The following is a 24,513-nucleotide window of genomic DNA, read 5'->3' on the forward strand; positions in this document are numbered from 1 at the left end:
TACGTGTATGTTTGGGGGTCTGAAATGGACTAATCTACTTCACAATATTCCTTATGGGAACAAATTCGGTCAGTACTGGCACCTGAACATACTTCTGGAATGAAAAAATATTGTTAACCGGGGGTCCACTGTATTTCAGGTTTGACAATGGCTGTCACTTAGCAAACAGAGGATCGAGCTTCCAACAATTCCATTTGATCTTGCCAACTCAATGTTTAACATGGCTAACTTTTTCCTGACTACTGTACAATGTATCAATGTTCTCATCTATACAGTATTGCTATGTTGAATGAGACTCTTATGCAACACTTGGGTATATTTATTGATAGTAAGTTGATTTAGGCGCAGGTACACATAAGTACAATTATCATACGTAGTGTAAATTACCCACCAGAATACCCCAAAAAAGTCAGAGTGACTTAACGTATTTTCCAGCATATAAGGCACATGATAGACTTATCAGAATGGTAAATCATTGATTATATTGAAGGGTTAATTACACCCTTACTTTATGCTAAACCAAAACCCTAAATCTACCCTTCACCCTGACCCTGAGCATATAAGATGCAGGCTGATTCTCAAACCCTTTTTGTAGGGAAAAAAAAAGTATGCTTAAAAGCCAGAAAATATGGTACATATTTCCATTGGGGTCCTTGATGGAGTGAACACATCATCTCTAGGCTGAGAGACTGATTACCACAAATTCCTCATCTTCCACCATTCTTCTCTTTATTGGACTGAAAAAGCCACTGGTTAGTGAAATGTCTCCACAATATAAGATACCCAAGTGTTACACAAGTGTCTCATTCATTAGTTTTCCAGTGATTTATGTAATAATGCATATCGCTTTTGTGTTGTGATTTTTACCGTATCTTACAGCTAGGCTTTAAATATTAAGATATTGCAAGGATCCCAATGGAAATAGTAACTTCGAGTTTTTTTGGGTTATCCTGGTGGGTAATTTACATGTATGTTAAACTGTGTATGATAATTGTACTTATGTGTACCTGTACCTAAATAAACTTACTTCTCCCCTCATAATTTAATATTTATCTTAGATAATTTAAAATCCAAGTAAGCTTTCTTCTATCAGATGCTTATGTACGACAAACTAATGTTATCTTGTACATTACTTTCAGTAAGATGTCGGATGACAACGTTCGCATTCTTCGCACTCCAGGCCACCATGGATACGGTGTCAAATTTTCCCCATTTAATCCAAATCTTGTTGCTGTTGCAACAGGGCAGAATTTTGGGCTGTTAGGTAAGATTTATGTACAAAAAAAAATTTCTGCTCTCCTAGAGGTTGAGCCTGCCCCTGGAGCTGCAGCCCATTGGTGGCCAATACTGGTGCTCCTCAACTTATGATTGGGTTACGTTCCGACGAAAATATAGTAAGTTGAATATATCGTAAATTGCATATGAATATGATGTACTAATTAAATAAGTAAATAAATAACTACTGTCACTGAATGAGTAAATAAACAAATAATTACTGTAAGTAAATACCAGTGTTGAAAAGTAAATACACAAATACAAGTTAGGGACTTGCTGCCTTCATGCTGGGTAATTATTTTGAGTTGCATTCCCATAGTATGTAATTGCTTTTGCACCATTGTCAAGTTGATATATTGTAAGTTGAGGAGCACCTGTACACTTCTTTGTAGGGTGGACATAGATAAAAAGGGAGGTTCAGTGCTGGTCCATTAAATAAGTCTGTTAGTCATGCTCTACTTCACTACAGTCTGCTGGTGAGTTGGGTGTTGATTCACTTCTGTTGCTCACATTCGTGATTTATGTTTTTATTTCATGGTTTGCTTTTGGGATTGTGAACTCCCATGACTTGCACATTTGGGTAGCATGAGATGTGAGGGACGACATTTGGCTTGCTGGCAGGTCATAGTGGGGTAGTGTATTTGGCTAGTCCAGCAAACAGCAGATAGTATTTACTCTTTTGTTAATGTGGTTTCTCCTAGACTTTTTTTCTGATAGTAATTTCTACTATAACTAATTCAGCTATCAAAACTTGTGGTCCATCCCTGGATGCATTATGTGCCTTTGTAATTTTTTTACTACTGCACACAGGATGGGTATGGGGTGCATAATAAAAATATTAAACTGGCTTAAACTAACTGACTGTTTGATTACCTGCATATGTTGTACCTCTCCATTACAGTTATTGCCTATTGTTGGGCCTAGTATTGGATAGAGGTAAATTTATTATCAGTGCTTTTATTATTAATGCTGCTTATTAGTATAAAATTAAACTGCAAATGCTCTATACATAATAGGATTACCATATATGATTATCATATATCCAAATAATTTATGTCTAGTTCTTAAGTAGTGTGTGAGCATTAGGATTAGTCTGCCCGAAATGCACTGCATACTAATGGCTTTCTTTTGTGCTTAAAAATATTTTATTACATGTAAACCAGTTTGTATACTTCAGAAAAGAAATAAAGTTGCATTGCACTGCATAGAATGTTGCAAAATGACTTAGCTTGTAGTAACACAATTTTTGTTTTAAGGCAGAGGAAAGTTGATCCTGTCAGACCTGTGTCTGCCTGATGATGGTGTGGTCAGCAGCTGTGAGTGGAGTGATGCTTTGTTTGACCTGACCTGGAGTGAACAGTCACCTAACAACATTGTTACTGCATCAGGAGATGGCACCTTGCACCTCTGGGACACTGCTAACCCGCAGGTTTGTGATGCACAGGTTCTGATTAGTGTGAACTTGATTAGTGCAAATTTCGATTTTGTGCCAAATTAATTAGGGCTAGTTTTTCCCAAACTCTTCAAATCGTGCACAAAAATTACATACAATTTGAATATTACAAATTCGAATACTGTGACCACTTCGTGGGTTTCATTATTCACACTAATCGAGACCTAGTATACAGATTATCTTTGCTATGCAATTAGGTTTTCCATATTTAGGATATAGCCTATGTTACTAGAATGAGTGATGATTGATGTGTTTGCTTCTAGGGATCACCCTGCATTGCTGTGACAGTTGTAATCAGAAAGTACAGTGGACCCCCGGTTTACGATATTATTTCATTCCAGAAATATGTTCAGGTGCCAGTACTGAACAAATTTGGTCCCATAAGGAATATTGTGAATTAGATTAGTCCATTTCAGACCCCCAAACATACACGTACAAACGCACTTACATAAATACACTTACATAATTGGTCGCATTGGGAGCTGATCATAAAGCGGGGGTCCACTGTACTGGATTTCTTTCCTACATGATTTACAGTTTGTTGGGCAGTTAAAACCAATCAGTCTACAAGTAACTTGTCATCAGTATTTATTTATATATGTTTTTATCATTGTTCACTCATCACTATGCCCATTTTTCTGATAGTGAAAAAGCTTTCATCATCAACTTGAACACATTTTAGCAGTCATGGTAGTTAATGAATGATTTGAAATTGTAGTACAGAGGATCATCTTATTGCCCTTGTAAAGATTACATAAAGGTATTGATAACATGAAAGAATTTTATGTTAAGGTTTCTGTTTGTCTTCCATTTCATGTTAATTTAGTAAGTAAGTAAGTAAGTAAGTAAATTTATTCAGGTATACACAATACAGTTACATAGAATTATCATACATAGCAGCATATGTGTAGAGAACCTAGGATAACCCAAAAAAGTCAGACAGAGTGACTTATTTCCATTGGGGTCCTTTAAAATACTTTTTTTTTTTTTTTTTTTTATCACACTGGCCGATTCCCACCAAGGCAGGGTGGCCCGAAAAAGAAAAACTTTCACCATCATTCACTCCATCACTGTCTTGCCAGAAGGGTGCTTTACACTACAGTTTTTAAACTGCAACATTAACACCCCTCCTTCAGAGTGCAGGCACTGTACTTCCCATCTCCAGGACTCAAGTCCGGCCTGCCGGTTTCCCTGAACCCCTTCATAAATGTTACTTTGCTCACACTCCAACAGCACGTCAAGTATTAAAAACCATTTGTCTCCATTCACTCCTATCAAACACGCTCACGCATGCCTGCTGGAAGTCCAAGCCCCTCGCACACAAAACCTCCTTTACCCCCTCCCTCCAACCTCTCCTAGGCCGACCCCTACCCCTCCTTCCTTCCACTACAGACTGATACACTTTTGAAGTTATTCTGTTTCGCTCCATTCTCTCCACATGTCCGAACCACCTCAACAACCCTTCCTCAGCCCTCTGGACAACAGTTTTGGTAATCCCGCACCTCCTCCTAACTTCCAAACTACGAATTCTCTGCATTATATTCACACCACACATTGCTCTCAGACATGACATCTCCACTGCCTCCAGCCTTCTCCTCGCTGCAACATTCATCACCCATGCTTCACACCCATATAAGAGCATTGGTAAAACTATACTCTCATACATTCCCCTCTTTTCCTCCAAGGACAAAGTTCTTTGTCTCCAGAGACTCCTAAGTGCACCACTCACCCTTTTCCCCTCATCAATTCTATGATTCACCTCATCTTTCATAGACCCATCCGCTGACACGTCCACTCCCAAATATCTGAATACATTCACCTCCTCCATACTCTCTCCCTCCAATCTGATATCCAATCTTTCATCACCTAATCTTTTTGTTATCCTCATAACCTTACTCTTTCCTGTATACACTTTCAATTTTCTTCTTTTGCACACCCTACCAAATTCATCCACCAATCTCTGCAACTTCTCTTCAGAATCTCCCAAGAGCACAGTGTCATCAGCAAAGAGCAACTGTGACAACTCCTACTTTATGTGTGATTCTTTATCTTTTAACTCCACGCCTCTTGCCAAGACCCTCGCATTTACTTCTCTTACAACCCCATCTATAAATATATTAAACAACCACGGTGACATCACACATCCTTGTCTAAGGCCTACTTTTACTGGGAAATAATTTCCCTCTTTCCTACATACTCTAACTTGAGCCTCACTATCCTCGTAAAAACTCTTCACTGCTTTCAGTAACCTACCTCCTACACCATACACCTGCAACATCTGCCACATTGCCCCCCTATCCACCCTGTCATACACCTTTTCCAAATCCATAAATGCCACAAAGACCTCTTTAGCCTTATCTAAATACTGTTCACTTATATGTTTCACTGTAAAATACTTATTCACTAATATTTGGTTTCTGTTAACAGGCTCCTCTGATGGTGTACCAAGAGCATCTGAAGGAAGTATATAGTGTAGACTGGAGTCAGACACAGGACTATCAGGTCTTTGTGTCTGCATCGTGGGACACAACATTAAAGCTGGTACTGAATTAGTGTGCAGTTGATGATTGTACTTTGGAAATCTGCTAAAGTAAATACAGTGATTTTTGGTGAAGTTAGTACATCCCTGTGGAGAGTGAGAAGTCAAATCTCAGACTCAGTGCCCCCCCTGAAGGGTGATGCCTAGATACTAGTGAAGGGATGTTGAGTCAATGAACTGGAACTTCCCTTCCTTGAGTTAGACTTGACTTCCTTCCATGTAACAGTGCTTTATGACTCCCATGGATCTAGCACTTCCCCATGAATATAATTATAACCTATTTCCCTGGCATTCACTGCCTCATTGCTTTTAAGGGTTATTTTTTTAATACACTAGTCATCTACCACTGAGGTAGAGTGACCCAAAAGAAGAAAGAAGAAAAAAATGCTTTTTAAAGTTTTTCTTCTTTTTTTTTTTTTTTTTTTTCAACAAGTCGGTCGTCTCCCACCGAGGCAGGGTGACCCAAAAAAAAAGAAAGAAAATCCCCAAAAAGAAAATACTTTCATCATCATTCAACACTTTCACCACACTCACACATTATCACTGCTTTTGCAGAGGTGCTCAGAATACAACAGTTTAGAAGCATATACGTATAAAGATACACAACATATCCCTCCAAACTGCCAATATCCCAAACCCCTCCTTTAAAGTGCAGGCATTGTACTTCCTATTTCCAGGACTCAAGTCCGACTATATGAAAATAACCGGTTTCCCTGAATCCCTTCACTAAATATTACCCTGCTCACACTCCAACAGATCGTCAGGTCCCAAGTATCATTCGTCTCCATTCACTCCTATCTAACACGCTCATGCACGCTCGCTGGAAGTCCAAGCCCCTCACCCACAAAACCTCCTATTTACCCCCTCTTTCCAACCCTTTCGAGGACGACCCCTACCCCTCTTTCCTTCCCCTATAGATTTATATGCTTTCCATGTCATTCTACTTTGATCCATTCTCTCTAAATGACCAAACCACCTCAACAACCCCTCTTCTGCCCTCTGACTAATGCTTTTATTAACTCCACACCTTCTCCAGCATTTTAGTAACCTCTTCTGACATGCCTGGCCTATGAAGGAAGAAATATGGAATGAGATGCCATTGTTTATCATTTTCAAGGAGCTGGACATAACCTCACCCTTGACTAGTGGGAACTCAGCCAACCACAGAGGTTCTGTATCACTTTTAAACATTATTGTTAGTAATTTTTTAATTAATAGTTTGTGGTATGAGGAATAAAACAAGTAAATATAGCTATTGTTTAAGGTTCTAATAATATTAATTTGTCATTCATTTGTTTCAGTGGCCTTGTTTTACTTGAAATTGTTCAAACTTTGCAAAAAATTAGAGAATAGAACCTCTGTGGTTGGCTGAGATCCCACTAGCCAAGGGTGAGGTTATGTCCAGTTCCTTGAAAATTATAAATATTGTAGAAAATAATTAATTAAGGACAGTATCTTGTTTCGTTTTACTTTTAATATATGATACATTGAACAAAAAGGCACAACTGGAACAGTACACAAACAACCCGCACATAGGAGAGAGAAACTCAAGGTGACATTTCGGTCTGACTTGCACCATTTACAAAGTCGCACACACACACACACACACAAACTCTCATACACAGTAGTGACAAGCAAAGACACAGGGCCCAAATCTGTGACTCGACTCCTGCAACCACAAATAGGTAAGTAAGTACAGTGTGACTTTGTAAATGGTCCAAGTAGTCATAAGCTTCTCTCTTCTCTGTGTGGGGTAATTGTGTACAATACATATATTCATTGTTTAGGCTTTCAAAAGGAGAAACATTATTTTAACATGCCCTTCAAGCTGTTCAGTCCTTGACAATATATTTTAAATTTCAGTGGGATCCAAATCGTAGCCGATCTTTAATGACAATGACTGGACATGAAGCACTGGTGTACCAAGCTGTTTGGTCACCTCATCTCTCTGGCTGTATTGCTTCAGTTGCAGGTACATTCTTAACTCTTATTACAAGTCAAATCAATGGCTCTGTAATTATTCCATCTGAATTGGCATCGTGAAATACCATGATTGAAACTGTATATATTATCAAACAAATTTTAATGAAAAACTATATATAAAAATTGTAAGAATGTAGTTACAAAACTAAAATATTTAAGCTGCTGTCCATGATATCAATAACATTTATTTTTCAAAACAAGCAAAAAATGAAAAACGGCTTTTCATTCCTCTTGCCTATGCTTAATACTATAACGAGTATTACTACAAAAAATATAAGTTTGTAATTTTAAGGTAAAAATAATTAGGTTAATTTTGTCCCCAAGATGTTTAATGTCCCTAAATACATATATGTAATGTTCATTACCCATGTAGTGTAAGCTAGTCTAAAGCTTGCCAGAAATACTCTACATAACCATGAACTTTATATATGTGTCATACATTTCTGTATAAACAGTGTTTTTTTTTTTCACACATCGGCCATTTCCCACCGAGGCAGGTTGACACGGAAAAGAAGAAACATTTTCATCATCACTCTATCACTGTCTTGCCAAAGGCGTGCCAATACTACAGTTAAAAACAGCAACATATCTCCACCCCTCCTTCAGAGTGCAAGCACTGAAGGAAATAAAATTTCAACTAAAATGTGTGCATCTGATGGTATGTGGATCATTAGCATTGCATCTTCTTTCCTTTATGTTTATTAACGAGCACATTTTTTACACATTTAGGTGATGGGATATTAAGAATATGGAATACAAAGAAGAACTCTCAGCCATCAATCACGATTCGTGTTTGTGAGGGAGAAGTGCTGAGCTGTGATTGGTGCAAATACAATGAAAATGTTATTGCCACAGCAAGTACTGATGCCAATATCTATGGTTGGGATCTAAGACAACCTACTCTTCCTATCTTTATTCTCTTTGTAAGTATTTCAGTTAAATGCAGTGTATTGAGAGGTACAGATAGTTTTTAATAATTTTTTCAACAAACTGGCTAGGTTTGGCTTTAAATAATAAGATATTACAAGAGCCCCAATGGAAGTAAGTGACTGTTTGACATTTCTGGGCTATTCTAGGTAATTTACACATGTTACTAGATATGATTTAGTAAGGCAGTGTATTTTGAGGTAGATAGATTTTTTTTTTTTTACCTCAGGCTATTTCCCAGCAAAGTAGTGAGGTGACCACAAGTAAACAACACTTACTATACCTTATTCAATAACTGTTTTCTATAAAAGTGAATGGACATGACAGTTGAAAAGATCCTCTTAAGTACAGCTGGTGGTTATGCAATGTTATTTATGTAACAGACTTATTGACCTCACTTGTTCATGGAAGCAATTCTTTCACTGATGATCACATTTAGTGATCTGCTCCATTTCTTTTCCTCCATGTCAATTAAACCACAAAATCCAGTTGGTAAGCCACTGATTGTTTAGCTGTGACCCTCCATAAAGCCAACAACGACTATATTTGCATCTTTTTCAGTTAATAAAGGCGCTCCTTGACTTACACAGTTCGAGTTGCAATATTTCGACTTTATGATACTGCAAAAGCAATTACTTTGGGGTTGAAACTTAAGATATTTACCCAACATGAAGGTGGTAAGACCATAACTTGTATTCATGTATTTACTTTTCAGTGCTGGTATTTAGCTAGCTACAGTAATTATTTGTTTATTTATTTATTCAGTGAGAGTATTTATTTATTTGCTCATTTATTTAGCATATCATATTTATATTCAACTTATGATTGGTTTGTCGGAACGTAACCCAGTCGTAAGTCAAGGACCACCTGTATTACCATAATGAGGTTTCTCTTAGTGTACCCCTGCGCTTCACTGAGGATATTTTACACAGTTGGTCGATCCTCTTACTTTCACAGGGAATGATTCTCACCTGTCTGCAGATCTGGGACCAATCCCTCAAAAAGAAAAAAAATCAGATCTGGGACCAATCCCTCAAAAAGAAAAAAAAGCAACTGCCATGTGATGACAGTTGCTTCTTTTTGCGTACCCCACCTTATGGCCAATAGCCCCACTGAAATAGTCAAAATATGAAAAAGGCTTCCTTTAGCCAAACTCTTGACCTGGAGGTGGGGAGTACAGTGTTAAGTGGTCGTCTGCCAAAACTGTCTTATTTTCTTCTAGCCTTCAGTCACTGTTTTGTTGAATCCTCCCTTATACACAACTTTCCTTGTATGAATCTTGGTCGACTTTGTCTCTGTAGATGCCTTCCTTTCCCATAACATTGTCAGATGCTCGTAACTTGACCTGGAAATGTTGCTGTTCAGAGGGTCATTGGAATTGTGATGTGTTTTCTATAATTTCCATAATTAGAGTGCTATAAAAACCACATTTGCAGGAGCTTAACTACATGAGTTTAAACTTGAGTTGCTAAATTTGTATCTATTGTTTCAGGGACATGAATATCCAGTGCGCAGAGTGAAGTTTTCACCATTCATCGAAACACAGTTAGCTTCAGCGTCTTATGATTTCACAACAAGGTATTATATGGTATATGAGTAAAGTACATTAAAAATGAAAGTCCTAACACCATGGCTAGAGTAATTCACAACTAACCCACACAATGGAGATGAAACTAACCTATGCACAAATAACCTTCACATCAGGGAAAGAAAATTATGACGACATTTCAGTCTGATTTTGACAACTTTTAGTCTATCCTATGTCATCAACTTGATAATGATCTAAGACTGACTAATAAGTTGTCTCGGTTTAACTCATATGTTAACTACATATTAGTGCATTAATTTGTACTCTTCATTTAATAGATTCGAGAGTTTGTAAACAAAGGATATCAAGTATCATCTCAACTTTTGAATCCACGTAGAGTTGTTCTCCACTACCTCAGACTACCTCATTAATTTTGTCAGTGCCCTTAGAATAGACTTTTTTTATGTTTTTTTTTTCATATTTCAATGACAGAAATGGGAATAAAAATTTTAATATGCAACATTTGACATATGAATAATTTTAGAAGACAGAATATTCATGAAGTATTAAAATTTCTTAAATACTATGAAAATAATGCCAAATTTCATTATAAGTTTTATTGTTGAGCCACATTCAAAAAAATTTAATGAACATTTGAACAAGCCTTTCATTAAATCACTTCATAATAGGTATGTATGGTGCACTTCACAGTTCCACAGTGCTATCATGGCCAGAAATGGCCAACTCATATGGACTCATCTACTGCAGTTTTTATTATTATTTTATTATTATCACACTGGCCGATTCCCACCAAAGCAGGTTGGCCCGAAAAAGAAAAACTTTCACCATCATTCACTCCATCACTGTCTTGCCAGAAGGGTGCTTTACACTACAGTTTAACCTGCAACATTAACACCCCTCCTTCAGAGTGCAGGCACTGTACTTTCCATCTCCAGGACTCAAGTCCGGCCTGCCGGTTTCCCTGAACCCCTTCATAAATGTTACTTTGCTCACACTCCAACAGCACGTCAAGTATTAAAAACCATTTGTCTCCATTCACTCCTATCAAACACGCTCACGCATGCCTGCTGGAAGTCCAAGCCCCTCGTACACAAAACCTCCTTTACCCCCTCCCTCCAACCTTTCCTAGGCCGACCCCTACCCCGCCTTCCTTCCACTACAGACTGATACACTCTTGAAGTCACTCTGTTTCGCTCCATTCTCTCTACATGTCCGAACCACCTCAACAACCCTTCCTCAGCCCTCTGGACAACAGTTTTGGTAATCCCGCACCTCCTCCTAACTTCCAAACTACGAATTCTCTGCATTATATTCACACCACACATTGCCCTCAGACATGACATCTCCACTGCCTCCAGCCTTCTCCTCGCTGCAACATTCATCACCCATGCTTCACACCCATATAAGAGCGTTGGTAAAACTATACTCTCATACATTCCCCTCTTTGCCTCCAAGGACAAAGTTCTTTGTTTCCACAGACTCCTAAGTGCACCACTCACTCTTTTACCCTCATCAATTCTATGATTCACCTCATCTTTCATAGACCCATCCGCTGACACGTCCACTCCCAAATATCTGAATACATTCACCTCCTCCATACTCTCTCCCTCCAATCTGATATCCAATCTTTCATCACCTAATCTTTTTGTTATCCTCATAACCTTACTCTTTCCTGTATTCACTTTTAATTTTCTTCTTTTGCACACCCTACCAAATTCATCCACCAATCTCTGCAACTTCTCTTCAGAATCAGCAGCAAAGAGCAACTGTGACAACTCCCACTTTATGTGTGATTCTTTATCTTTTAACTCCACGCCTCTTGCCAAGACCCTCGCAGAATCAGCAGCAGAGAGCAACTGTGACAACTCCCACTTTATGTGTGATTCTTTATCTTTTAACTCCACGCCTCTTGCCAAGACCCTCGCATTTACTTCTCTTACAACCCCATCTATAAATATATTAAACAACCACGGTGACATCACACATCCTTGTCTAAGGCCTACTTTTACTGGGAAATAATTTCCCTCTTTCCTACATACTCTAACTTGAGCCTCACTATACTAGTAAAAACTCTTCACTGCTTTCAGTAACCTACCTCCTACACCATACACCTGCAACATCTGCCACATTGCCCCCCTATCCACCCTGTCATATGCCTTTTCCAAATCCATAAATGCCACAAAGACCTCTTTAGCCTTGTCTAAATACTGTTCACTTATATGTTTCACTGTAAACACCTGGTCCACACACCCCCTACCTTTTCTAAAGCCTCCTTGTTCATCTGCTATCCTATTCTCCGTCTTACTCTTAATTCTTTCAATAATAACTCTACCATACACTTTACCAGGTATACTCAACAGACTTATGCCCCTATAATTTTTGCACTCTCTTTTGTCCCCTTTGCCTTTATACAAAGGAACTATGCATGCTCTCTGCCAATCCCTAGGTACCTTACCCTCTTCCATACATTTATTAAATAATTGCACCAGCCACTCCAAAACTATATCCCCACCTGCTTTTAACATTTCTATCTTTTTCCCATGAATCTCGGCTGCCTAACCCCCTTTCATTTTACCTACTGCCTCACGAACTTCCCCCACACTCACAACTGGCTCTTCCTCACTCCTACAAGATGTTATTCCTCCTTGCCCTATACACGAAATCACAGCTTCCCTATCTTCATCAACATTTAACAATTCCTCAAAATATTCCCTCCATCTTCCCAATACCTCTAACTCTCCATTTAATAACTCTCCTCTTCTATTTTTAACTGACAAATCCATTTGTTCTCTAGGCTTCCTTAACTTGTTAATCTCACTCCAAAACTTTTTCTTATTTTCAACAAAATTTGTTGATAACATCTCACCCACTCTCTCATTTGCTCTCTTTTTACATTACTTCACCACTCTGTTAACCTCTCTCTTTTTCTCCGTATACTTTTCCCTCCTTGCATCACTTCTACTTTGTAAAAACTTCTCATATGCTAACTTTTTCTCCCTTACTGCTCTCTTTACATCATCATTCCACCAATCGCTCCTCTTCCCTCCCGCACTCACTTTCCTGTAACCACAAACTTCTGCTGAACACTCTAACACTACATTTTTAAACCTACCCCATACCTCTTCGACCCCATTGCCTATGCTCTCATTAGCCCATCTATCCTCCAATAGCTGTTTATATCTTACCCTAACTGCCTCCTCTTTTAGTTTATAAACCTTCACCTCTCTCTTCCCTGCAGTTTTATATTTTTTAATTTAAGGCACAATACCATGACTGTAGCAATACTCAAAAAACCCACAACCTGCTCGTTGTTTGTGTATTTATAGAATTTGGCATGTTGCTTGTAAGATGACTGTCAGACCATTATAAAATACTTCATAAGAAGCAACATATAAGTTACCAGTTCCTGTTCCTATTTTTCAGAGTTTGGGACCACACAGCGCCGTCTCCGTGTCTAGAAGTGATGAAGAATCACACTGAGTTTGTGTATGGTTTAGACTTATCAAACCACAAAGAAGGTGTGATGGCAGACTGTGCATGGGACCAGACTGTTGCAATATATCATCCTGGCAAGCCACACCTTACTCCACATGAAGCCTTACAGTGATGCACATAATTCACAAACGGTGAACGAAATTAAGGTGGTTTGCCGAACTTTGGTGGTGTTGAGGTTGAACATTAGCAGGCCTTATTTTTTTCCTAAGTTGTCCTAGTCTGTCCTCTCTTGGGTATGTACAGGTGTCCCTCATCTTATGCAATAGATGCATTCCCTGCTAATGGTACATTAAGTGAAATTGCACAAAGTGAACGCAATGCAATATGAAGGTGGTAGAGTCTCGGACTGTCAAATTACAGGCTGTGATTTGTGCCTCCGTCGATTTTTCTGTTTATTAATTGACAGTTGTTTATTTACAACTTAATCTGAGTTCACAAATATATGTAAAACTTAGGCATATCCTTGGAGAATTTCTTGATGAGTGTTTGCCAAAAAAAAAAAAAAAAAAAAAAGTCTACCACCCATATACTATATGATCATACACAAAAAAAAAATAATTTGGTTCAAAAACTTTTTGGGAAAAATACCACATATCTTGTCTTATTTTTACCCAAAAATTATGAGCATATCCCATAAGCACTAAATAGGCATATGCCAGAAGAAGTGAATTTGGCATATACCAAAATGTAATAAATTTGGATTCTTTTTGATTATAATAATAATAATAATAATAATAATAATAATAATAATAATAATAATAAATTTGGTCCAAATTCCCAAAAATACACAAGAAAAGAAAGTTAGGATGATGTTTTGGTCCATCCAGAACCATTCTCAGGTTGTGACTTGTGATGTAACAATGGTCTAGGACAGATTGAAAGGTTGTTTTAACTACTTTTTTGTACGTGTGGGTTTTTTGTAAGGAAGACTAAAATTCAAACTTCAGTCATAATCCATAAGTGATGTTAAAAATCAAAGCGGTGTTGGGCTTGAGTGTTCATATAACAGCATATTTATTCTGAATACACAGCAGAACCCCCGTATCTGCAGATTCAGTTTCTGCAGTTTCAGTTATCCACGGTTTACCGTGGCCCGAAAATATTAAATGGAAAATTTGCCAAGTGTTTTGGATTGCACAGACTACAGGAAAAAATCATGGATTACGATCCTGTGATGGAACGCAGCATTAAAATCACCTGTATAATCACCAAAACATTAGAACCTCTCCAGCAAATGTTTGATGAGCTAAAAAAAAAACAGAAACACTAACTTCCTATCATGATGTTTTTCCAAAAGGTTGAAAAACAAACCATGTCCACTAATCGATGATCCCCAAAAATCAACATTGTAATGTCTTATTGTATGTAATTTATCAGTTAAACTTTATCATAGGTATGCATGTAATCAAAAAATGACATACAGGTACCATCCGACTTACGACCCAGCTTGGTTGCGACAAACCGGTCGTAAGTCGAAATGGACGTAAGTCGAACCTTACTACTGAATATCAACATAACATTTTTGTAATGACTTTATTTTATTGTTTTATTTTGGTATTTCATTTTTTACTTTACTTTTTATGCTGTTAGCACTGTATTTTATACTGTAAGGTTTAGGATAAACACTGTGTACAACACAAACACTTGTTTATTTCCCAGAAATTTGGCATACAAAACACAATCATAAGTCGAGTGGTCGTATGTTGAGCAGGTCGTAAGTCGGATGGTAGGTGTATATAGGATTTGCTGCTATCCACAGTTTCCGGCATCCACCAGTAGGTCTTGGAATGTTTCACCTACTTGTACGGGGGACTACTGTAGTAAATTACAGTATTGTGTCATTGGGGTCACCATTTAACAGTGAGACTACATAAAGTGAAGGGAAACCTGTACATAATCCAGCTTAATGTGAAATATGAATTAATGTATATACTATAACATGACATTAAGTCTTGTATAGAGCTGTACATAGAAAGGATCACAGATATATATATATTTAAATAGTTTTTATCTATTGGTGTGGTAATGTGAAGTTGGAATTAGGATAGAAGGAGTGGGGATATTTGCTGTTTGGAGTGACATCTGAACCGTTGCATCTACGCACCTCTAGCAAGACAGTGATAGTGTGAATGATGATGAGAGTGTTTCTTTTTTGGGTCACCCTGCCTTGGTGGGAGACAGCCAGTGTGTTAAAAGAAATATATGTAGATTTTCCCATTTAGTAAGAATCCTTCCTTAGTAAACCGTGTGTGTCACAGAGAGCAATTAAAATATTTTTTTCAGGGCAAGGGACTGATTATCCCTTGTTAATGGAATTTAATGTGTTCCCAGTTTTAGGTCACCCTGATGGGAAATGACTGATGAATTCAAATAAATATATTGTATATTAGTGGAACTGGTAGATATATTTTTAATGGGCAGCTGATGCATTTTTTAAACTAATAGAAGTTGGTCAGTAGCACAAACACAAAAATAGAAGATAAAATAAATATACAATACTAAATACTGTAGTGTATTTTGGCTACATAGTCTGCTGAAGAGGACCTTGATTAAAGGCTGAAATCAGCACTGTATTACCCTTGGGTTTAATTATAATAATAAACACTGAAATACTGTATCCAGTAATGTATTCCTTTTACCTTCTGTTGAATTTCCATGTGGGTTTGTACCATTATTGTACCTAATATAATACTGTATAAACATTTTTATGTATACTGGGTTTTGAATCAATCGACATTTGTGCTTGGCTTTACACTTTCCATTCATTAGAAAGGTCAAGAACCTGGCTGATCAATAAAAATTTAATTGTAATTAAATTTGACATTTTTAGAGGATGTTTATGGAAGAAAGTGGTATTTTCTTTTATTTTTTACATAGATTTTAAAAATGGCAACAGATTTTATGTATACAGTATAAGTTCAGATGGTTCATGTATCCTTGTATGTAAGCATGCCTACATATTATATTAAGTACACATAAATCTACATATTTCTAATGATATATTTATGCACACATAGTATGTATATTTTTATTGATGAACTGTTTATATTCATATACAATATAGGGCAATATACAGTGTTGCATATTCATGTATACACATTTAATAATGCTATAACACAATATAGAGGAAATCTGCAACTTAGAAATGAATTGTATTCTTGGTGCTTCAGCTTGCAGACTATTCTAGTTATTTTGATAGAAGCAGCAGTTCAGAGAATGGTTAGGTTTCATACACATTTGTATTGTGTACTAGTAGTTGCATTTTGTTGGTTCATAAGTGCTCTCATTCAGAGATGGGGATGTTTGCAACTTGGGCGTGCTGTGGCCTGGTTGGCAACACTCTTGCCACACACACTGAGCGACCATAGTTCAATCCCTGGCCCAGTGGAAACATTGGGCATGTTTCTTTACACCTGCTGTCCCTGTCCTCATAATTCCTTTCAAAATGGTGATGCTTAGTTGAACCTCAGAACCATTGCTACTGGTCATCAGTTAAGGACTACAGATTTCCTTATGGAGGTTCAGTACTTGTATAGGCTGGATAGCAGAGTGGAAGAGGCATGGCCCTTGGGGTCATATCATACAGGTAATGACTCACGAAATCATAATGACACGATTGCAAACAAACCATATCACGGGCAGGGTTAGAACCCGCGATCAGTGGAGAACAACCGATTACTCTAGGTCTTTCGTAAAAAAAACATACCACAGGTGGGGTTTGAACCCATGGTCAGAGAATCTCAAAACTCCAGACCATCACGTTTTGATACTCTCTGACCGCGGGTTCAAACCCCACCTGTGGTATGGTTTGTTTCCAATTGTGTCATTACAATTTCATGAGTCATGTAGTTAGGTCTTTCATGTTGCAATCAACACACCATCAGGAACTTGCAGTGTTGCAGAAATGAGTAGGAAGTCCATGCAGATTAGTTCAGGAGAACATTCTAGCTTGAATGAGGTAGACTTCCCCTACCTCATTCGAGCTAGAACATTCTTCTGAACTAATCTGCGTGGATTTCATACTCATTTCTACAACATGGCAAGCTCTTGATAATGTGTTGATTGCAACACGAAAGGTCTAAAGCTATCATTCAACTTCCCCCATGGTTGTTTTGCATGTCGTATTGCTTGATCATGATTATTACAGGTAACGTAGTTTACATACAGTAAAATATTGTTAGGCACAAAAGAAAGCCACAAATATATGGCACCTTTCAGGGGTTTGAGTTGCACTGGATGATAATGTTTTTTTCCACTCAGACTAATGTTAAAACTATTAAATAATGAATAAAAGATAAACAACATAATATAATGTATGAGATTTTTTAAATTACAATGTGTGGAAGGTGCAGAGAAAAAAATACTGTCTTGTCTCCTGTAACATTTATTATATTTAGCTACAGGTACACATAAATACAGTTACACAAGTTATCATACATGGTAACATATGTGTAAATTACTCCACGGGGAAGTGGACCAGAATTCTTCCTCCGTAAGCCACGCGTGCCGTAAAAGGTGACTAAAATGCTGAGAGAAAGGGGCTAGTAACCCCTTCTCCTGTATGCATTACTAAATTTAAAAAGAGAAACTTTCATTTTTCTCTTTAGGTCACCCTGCCTTGGTAGGATATGGTCAGTTCGTTGAAAAAAAAAAGTGTATAACTTACCCACCAGCATAACCTAAAAAAGTCAAACAAAGTGACGTATTTCCATTGGGGTCCTTGACTCATTACCATTGATTAAGGGTTCCACAAAACTACTTTGGCCTGTTGGTCTTTGCTGATGACACTGTGCTCTTGGGAGATTCTGAAGAGAAGTTGCAGAGATTGGTGGATGAATTCGGTAGGGTGTGCAAAAGAAGAAAATTAAAGGTGAATACAGGAAAGAGTAAGGTTATGAGGATAACAAAAAGATTAGGTGATGAAAGATTGGATATCAGATTGGTGGGAGAGAGTATGGAGGAGGTGAATGTATTCAGATATTTGGGAGTGGACGTGTCAGCGGATGGGTCTATGAAAGATGAGGTGAATCATAGAATTGATGAGGGAAAAAGAGTGAGTGGTGCACTTAGGAGTCTGTGGAGACAAAGAACTTTGTCCTTGGAGGCAAAGAGGGGAATGTATGAGAGTATAGTTTTACCAACGCTCTTATATGGGTGTGAAGCATGGTGATGAATGTTGCAGCGAGGAGAAGGCTGGAGGCAGTGGAGATGTCATGCCTGAGAGCAATGTGTGGTGTGAATATAATGCAGAGAATTCGTAGTTTGGAAGTTAGGAGGAGGTGCGGGATTACCAAAACTGTTGTCCAGAGGGCTGAGGAAGGGTTGTTGAGGTGGTTCGGACATGTAGAGAGAATGGAGCGAAACAGAATGACTTCAAGAGTGTATCAGTCTGTAGTGGAAGGAAGGCGGGGTAGGGGCCGGCCTAGGAAAGGTTGGAGAGAGGGGGTAAAGGAGGTTTTGTGTGCGAGGGGCTTGGACTTCCAGCAGGCATGTGTGAGCGTGTTTGATAGGAGTGAATGGAGACAAATGGTTTTTAATACTTGACGTGCTGTTGGAGTGTGAGCAAAGTAACATTTATGAAGGGGTTCAGGGAAACCGGCAGGCCGGACTTGAGTCCTGGAGATGGGAAGTACAGTGCCTGCACTCTGAAGGAGGGGTGTTAATGTTGCAGTTTAAAAACTGTAGTGTAAAGCACCCTTCTGGCAAGACAGTGATGGAGTGAATGATGGTGAAAGTTTTTCTTTTTCGGGCCACCCTGCCTTGGTGGGAATCGGCCAGTGTGATAATAAAAAAAAATAATAAAAATAACTTTCCAGGAGAAATAAAAACCTGTGTGAATAATTTTGAGTATGATTCAAAAAATTCCCATTGTGTGTGATGCAAAAAAAGTCTTATAGAAGGTAAAAAATCAAAATGTTTGGAAACTTCTGGACAATAAATTTAGGTAAATTAAGCGAGTGCAGCGAAAATAAAAGAGGAAATTTAGCACTGGTAAATGTCATGCAATGAAAATCGTTTACATATATCAAAATTACCATGATTTATACCAAAATTATCATGATTTATACCAAAATTACCATGATTTATACCAAAATTACCATGATATAAAAATTACCATGATTTATACTAAAATTACCATGATTTATATCAAAATTACCATGATTTATACCAAAATTACCATGATTTATACCAAAATTACCATGATATCAAAATTACCATGATTTGTACCAAAATTACCATGATTTATACCAAAATTACCATGATTTATACCAAAATTACAATGAGTTATACCAAAATTACCATGATTTATACCAAAATTACCATGATTTATACCAAAATTACCATGATTTATACCAAAATTACCATGATTTATACCAAAATTACCATGATTTATACCAAAATTACCATGATTTATACCAAAATTATCATGATTTGTACCAAAATTACCATGATTTATATCAAAATTACCATGATTTGTACCAAAATTACTATGATTTATATCAAAATTACCATGATTTGTACCAAAATTACCATGGTGTGGGGAATATTAGATAATTTTATGCCATGGAAAAGGAATAAGTAGCTCCATTTTCTGTGAACAAGAGCCCAGAATATAGATAAATTAATTTTTAACATTTTTATTGCATCCATCAAGGTGTGGGGGAGACGCAGCCAAGGACCTTGATGCTCTTGATCCGAAGAAGTGGGTTTAATCTCGGCTGCCTTGGATCAAACCTGCCTCCCGTTAACCCCCCGCCCCGGTGAGTGGTGTGACCCCTGCGGGTTTAACGCTCCACTCGACAGCAATAATAATAAGTAACGAAACAAAAATATATCCCCTGTGGGTTTATCGCTTAATTATGATTATTACAATAAAATACTATATTGTAAATAATAATAAGATATACATGACGTAAATAATAATATAAATAACAGTAAAGGTAATAATAAAATATTTTTTCTTCATTAAAACGAAAATTTAATAATAAATTTTAATTCCGTTAGTTCCTGACCAGCACAGTTTTGAACTTTTTAAAATTAAAGAAAAAAAAATTAAATAGGATATTTTCACTGAACATAAAATATCTGTAATATAAATAACTCAATAAAGACACTAGAAATAAATGTAATATAATACTAATAATATATTTCGACATAATACTGTAGTGGATAAGACTGAAGCAGCAGTGTTTACCTGACCCCAGGAGGCGCCACCACCCATCTTATTTATGGTAATATTACCCTTATTTATGCCAATATTACCCTTATTTGTGCCAATATTACCCTTATTTATGCCAATATTACCCTTATTTATGCCAATATTACCCTTATTTATGCCAATATTACCCTTATTTATGGTAATATCCTTATTTATGGTATTACTCGACTTATTTGTAGTTTTCTACTTGTAATATTCGATATTCTCGTCAATATTCAATATTCACATTAGTTGCACTTGTGTCCTTTTACTTTACATATTGTCGGTAATTCTACCAACTTTATTACAATATTCAACTCGTAAATTTTCAGCACGTGTTATTAAATACGTTTAATTTTCAACATTCATGTTAATTTTCAACATTCATGTTAATTTTCAACATTCATGTTAATTTTCAACATGTTAATTTTCAACATTCATGTTAATTTTCAACATTCATGTTAATTTTCAACATTCATGTTAATTTTCAACATTCATGTTAATTTTCAACATTCATGTTAATTTTCAACATTCATGTTAATTTTCAACATTCATGTTAATTTTCAACATTCATGTTAATTTTCAACATTCATATTAATTTTCAACATGTTAATTTTCAACATTCATGTTAATTTTCAACATTCATGTTAATTTTCAACATGTTAATTTTCAACATTCATGTTAATTTTCAACATTCATGTTAATTTTCAACATTCATGTTAATTTTCAACATTCATGTTAATTTTCAACATTCATGTTATTTTTCAACATTCATATTAATTTTCATCACTCGTGTAAACATTTAACATTGGTGTTAACATTCAACACCGGAATTGTTACTTTTGTCACTTATGAAATAAAACATTTATGTAATATTAAGATATTTGGTCAATGTTAAAATTCTTCATTATTTAGTGAACTTTGTAATGGTCTTATTTACATTTATTGCATATTTGTTAATTTAACCTAACCTAGTGTTAACCTAGTTTAACCTAAATTAGTGTTAACCTAGTTTAACCTAACCTAGTATTAACCTAGTTTAACCTAACCTAGTGTTAACCTAGTTTAACCTAACCTAGTGTTAACCTAGTTTAACCTAAATTAGTGTTAACCTAGTTTAACCTAACCTAGTGTTAACCTAGTTTAACCTAAATTAGTGTTAACCTAGTTTAACCTAACCTAGTGTTAACCTAGTTTAACCTAAATTAGTGTTAACCTAGTTTAACCTAACCTAGTATTAACCTAGTTTAACCTAACCTAGTGTTAACCTAGTTTAACCTAACCTAGTGTTAACCTAGTTTAACCTAAATTAGTGTTAACCTAGTTTAACCTAACCTAGTGTTAACCTAGTTTAACCTAAATTAGTGTTAACCTAGTTTAACCTAAATTAGTGTTAACCTAGTTTAACCTAACCTAGTGTTAACCTAGTTTAACCTAAATTAGTGTTAACCTAGTTTAACCTAACCTTGTGTTACCTAGCTTAACCTAACCTAGTGTTACCTAGCTTAACCTAACCTAGTGTTACCTAGCTTAACCTAACCTAGTGTTACCTAGTTTAACCTAACCTAGTGTTACCTAGCTTAACCTAACCTAGTGTTACCTAGCTTAACCTAACCTAGTGTTACCTAGCTTAACCTAACCTAGTGTTACCTAGTTTAACCTAACCTAGTGTTACCTAGTTTAACCTAACCTAGTGTTACCTAGCTTAACCTAACCTAGTGTTACCTAGTTTAACCTAACCTAGTGTTACCTAGCTTAACCTAACCTAGTGTTACCTAGCTTAACCTAACCTAGTGTTACCTAGCTTAACCTAACCTAGTGTTACCTAGCTTAACCTAACCTAGTGTTACCTAGCTTAACCTAACCTAGTGTTGCCTAGCTTAACCTAACCTAGTGTTACTTAGTCTAACCTAACCTAGTGTTACCTAGCTTAACCTATCCTAGTGTTACCTAGCTTAACCTAACCTAGTGTTACCTAGTCTTACCTAACCTAGTGTTACCTAGCTTAACCTAACCTAGTGTTACCTAGCTTAACCTAACCTAGTGTTACCTAGCCTAACCTAACTTAATGTTACCTAGTCTAACCTAACCTAGTGTTACCCAGCTTAACCTAACCTAGTGTTACCTAGCGGGTTCAATCCCGGCCGGGGTATGGTTTGTTTGCAATCGTGTCATTACGATTTCGTGAGTCAGTAGTGTTACCTAGCCTAACCTAACATTACGTAGCCTAACCTAACCTAGTGTTACCTAGCCTAACCTAACCTAGTGTTACCTAACCTAACCTAACCTAGTGTTACCTAGCCTAACTTAACCTAATCTAGTGTTACCTAGCCTAACATAACCTAGTGTTACCTAGCCTAACTTAACCTAGTATTACCCAATCAACTAAGCCTAGTATTACACAATCTAGCCTAGTATTACCTAATCTAATGTAATCTAACCTAGTGTTACCCCAATCTAACCTAACCTATAGTTTTACAGCTGGTAAATAAGTGTCCCCTCAAGGGAGGTTCCTCGATGCTGGTGAGGGGCTCTTGATCTAGGGAATTGGATCTGTGCTCCAGTTCCCTAAATTAAGCCTGAATATCTTCCATCCCCTCCCCCCCCACAGATGCTGTATAATCCTACGGGTTTAGCACTTCCCCATTATAATAAGTAAGTTTATTCAGGTATACACAAATACAGTTACATAGATTATCATACATAGCAGCATATGTTTAGAGAACCTAAAATAACCCAAAAAAGTCAAAGTGACTGATTTCCATTGGGTTCCTAGTCTAGGTTGGGTTGGGTTATGTCATTAAATTTACTGATCAGAATAAAGCTACTCTTGTATTTGTCCAAAATATAACTTTCATTTTGAAATTTTTATTTATTTTATGCAGTAAAAAAATAATGGGGTCAAGGACCCCAATGTAAATTACCCAGTTGGTAATTTACACATTAAGGTCAGTTGTACTTATGTGTAACTGTACCTAAATAAACTTACATTGTTAGGCGCAAAAGATTGCCACTATTATACAATGCATTTCAAGGCCTACATAATAATATGTAAGAATTTACATAAATAGTTAAGTTTATTTAGACAGGTACACATAAGTACAATTATCATAATTAGTGTAAATTACCCACCAGCATAACCCAAAAATGTCAAAGTGACTTATTTCCATTGAGGCCCTTGTAATATATTATTATTTAAACCATATTTTGCCTGTTATCACAGTTTCCATAACAAGTAACTATGTTTTTTCCTATGCATTAGATAACATGGAAATTATTTATAATATAAAAGAGTAAATAATGACCAGATATCCTAATATTGCACGTTGTATTTCACATTTGTGAGTGTTTTATATCTTATTTTACTCTTGTATTAACACTACAGGTAACAGGACTGAAGTTCAGCATATATTGTTAATCATGTTCAAGATCATGCCGGCAGCACCCGAGCCTCGCCGCCAGGAGAGAGGAGGCATTAAGGGAGCCATTTTAAATGTATATTATGACCCTTTTAAATGGTAAGCCTCTGATATGTTGACCCTTAAAGGGGGGGGGGGGTCCTTGATGCCAGTGAAGAGCTCTTGGATGTGTCACATTACTTGAATTTATTGGGTTACCCTGGATAAAATTCCATTTAATTTACTAAATCATTCCTTTGCTTTATTACCCCTAAGGGTTAAGCACTTCCCCATGAATATAATAATACTCACGCAGAAGGATACATATAAACTTATACACAGAGTTTATTGTAATATTTTATTTAGGGATTAAAGTAAGATCAAAAACATAATGAAGGAACATTGCAGTAACCCTGTTGGCCCATGGTAGGCAGGTCCAACTCACATTCACTCATGTCCCCATCCAAGCTACTCAAAGTTCTCATTCCTTGAAGTTTGTTCCAGTCATCTACAACTTTATTGCCAAACTAGTACTTCTCAGTATTCTTGATTGTAAGTGTAAAGTTAATATGCAGGCTTATTTATCCATGTGATATAGATAGACTTTAAATCTCATGGACCCCAATGGAAATAAGTCATATTGCTTGACAATACGTATTAGGTTAGCCAAGGTTAAATCTATTTACTGTAGCACAG

At 36.7% G+C, this 24,513-nt stretch overlaps 1 protein-coding gene across 5 annotated transcripts in view; it reads left to right on the plus strand.

Moving 5' to 3' along the window:
* LOC128691875 (peroxisomal targeting signal 2 receptor) overlaps positions 1-24,513 on the plus strand; it is a 31,094-nt gene that overhangs the window by 1,387 nt on the left and 5,194 nt on the right. For all 5 annotated transcript variants that reach the window (XM_053780824.2, XM_053780826.2, XM_053780827.2 and 2 more), the window contains exons 2-10: positions 1,140-1,264; positions 2,532-2,704; positions 5,156-5,269; positions 7,131-7,239; positions 7,980-8,173; positions 9,670-9,755; positions 13,150-19,982; positions 20,389-20,453; positions 23,805-23,937. In XM_053780824.2, coding sequence (XP_053636799.1) covers positions 1,144-1,264; positions 2,532-2,704; positions 5,156-5,269; positions 7,131-7,239; positions 7,980-8,173; positions 9,670-9,755; positions 13,150-13,333 — 981 coding nt within the window. In that variant the 5' untranslated portion in view covers positions 1,140-1,143 and the 3' untranslated portion in view covers positions 13,334-19,982; positions 20,389-20,453; positions 23,805-23,937. The remainder of the gene's footprint in view (positions 1-1,139; positions 1,265-2,531; positions 2,705-5,155; positions 5,270-7,130; positions 7,240-7,979; positions 8,174-9,669; positions 9,756-13,149; positions 19,983-20,388; positions 20,454-23,804; positions 23,938-24,513) is intronic.

This window comes from Cherax quadricarinatus, chromosome 75 (genome assembly GCF_038502225.1).
Source record: "Cherax quadricarinatus isolate ZL_2023a chromosome 75, ASM3850222v1, whole genome shotgun sequence".
Taxonomy (NCBI): Eukaryota; Metazoa; Arthropoda; class Malacostraca; order Decapoda; family Parastacidae; genus Cherax; species Cherax quadricarinatus.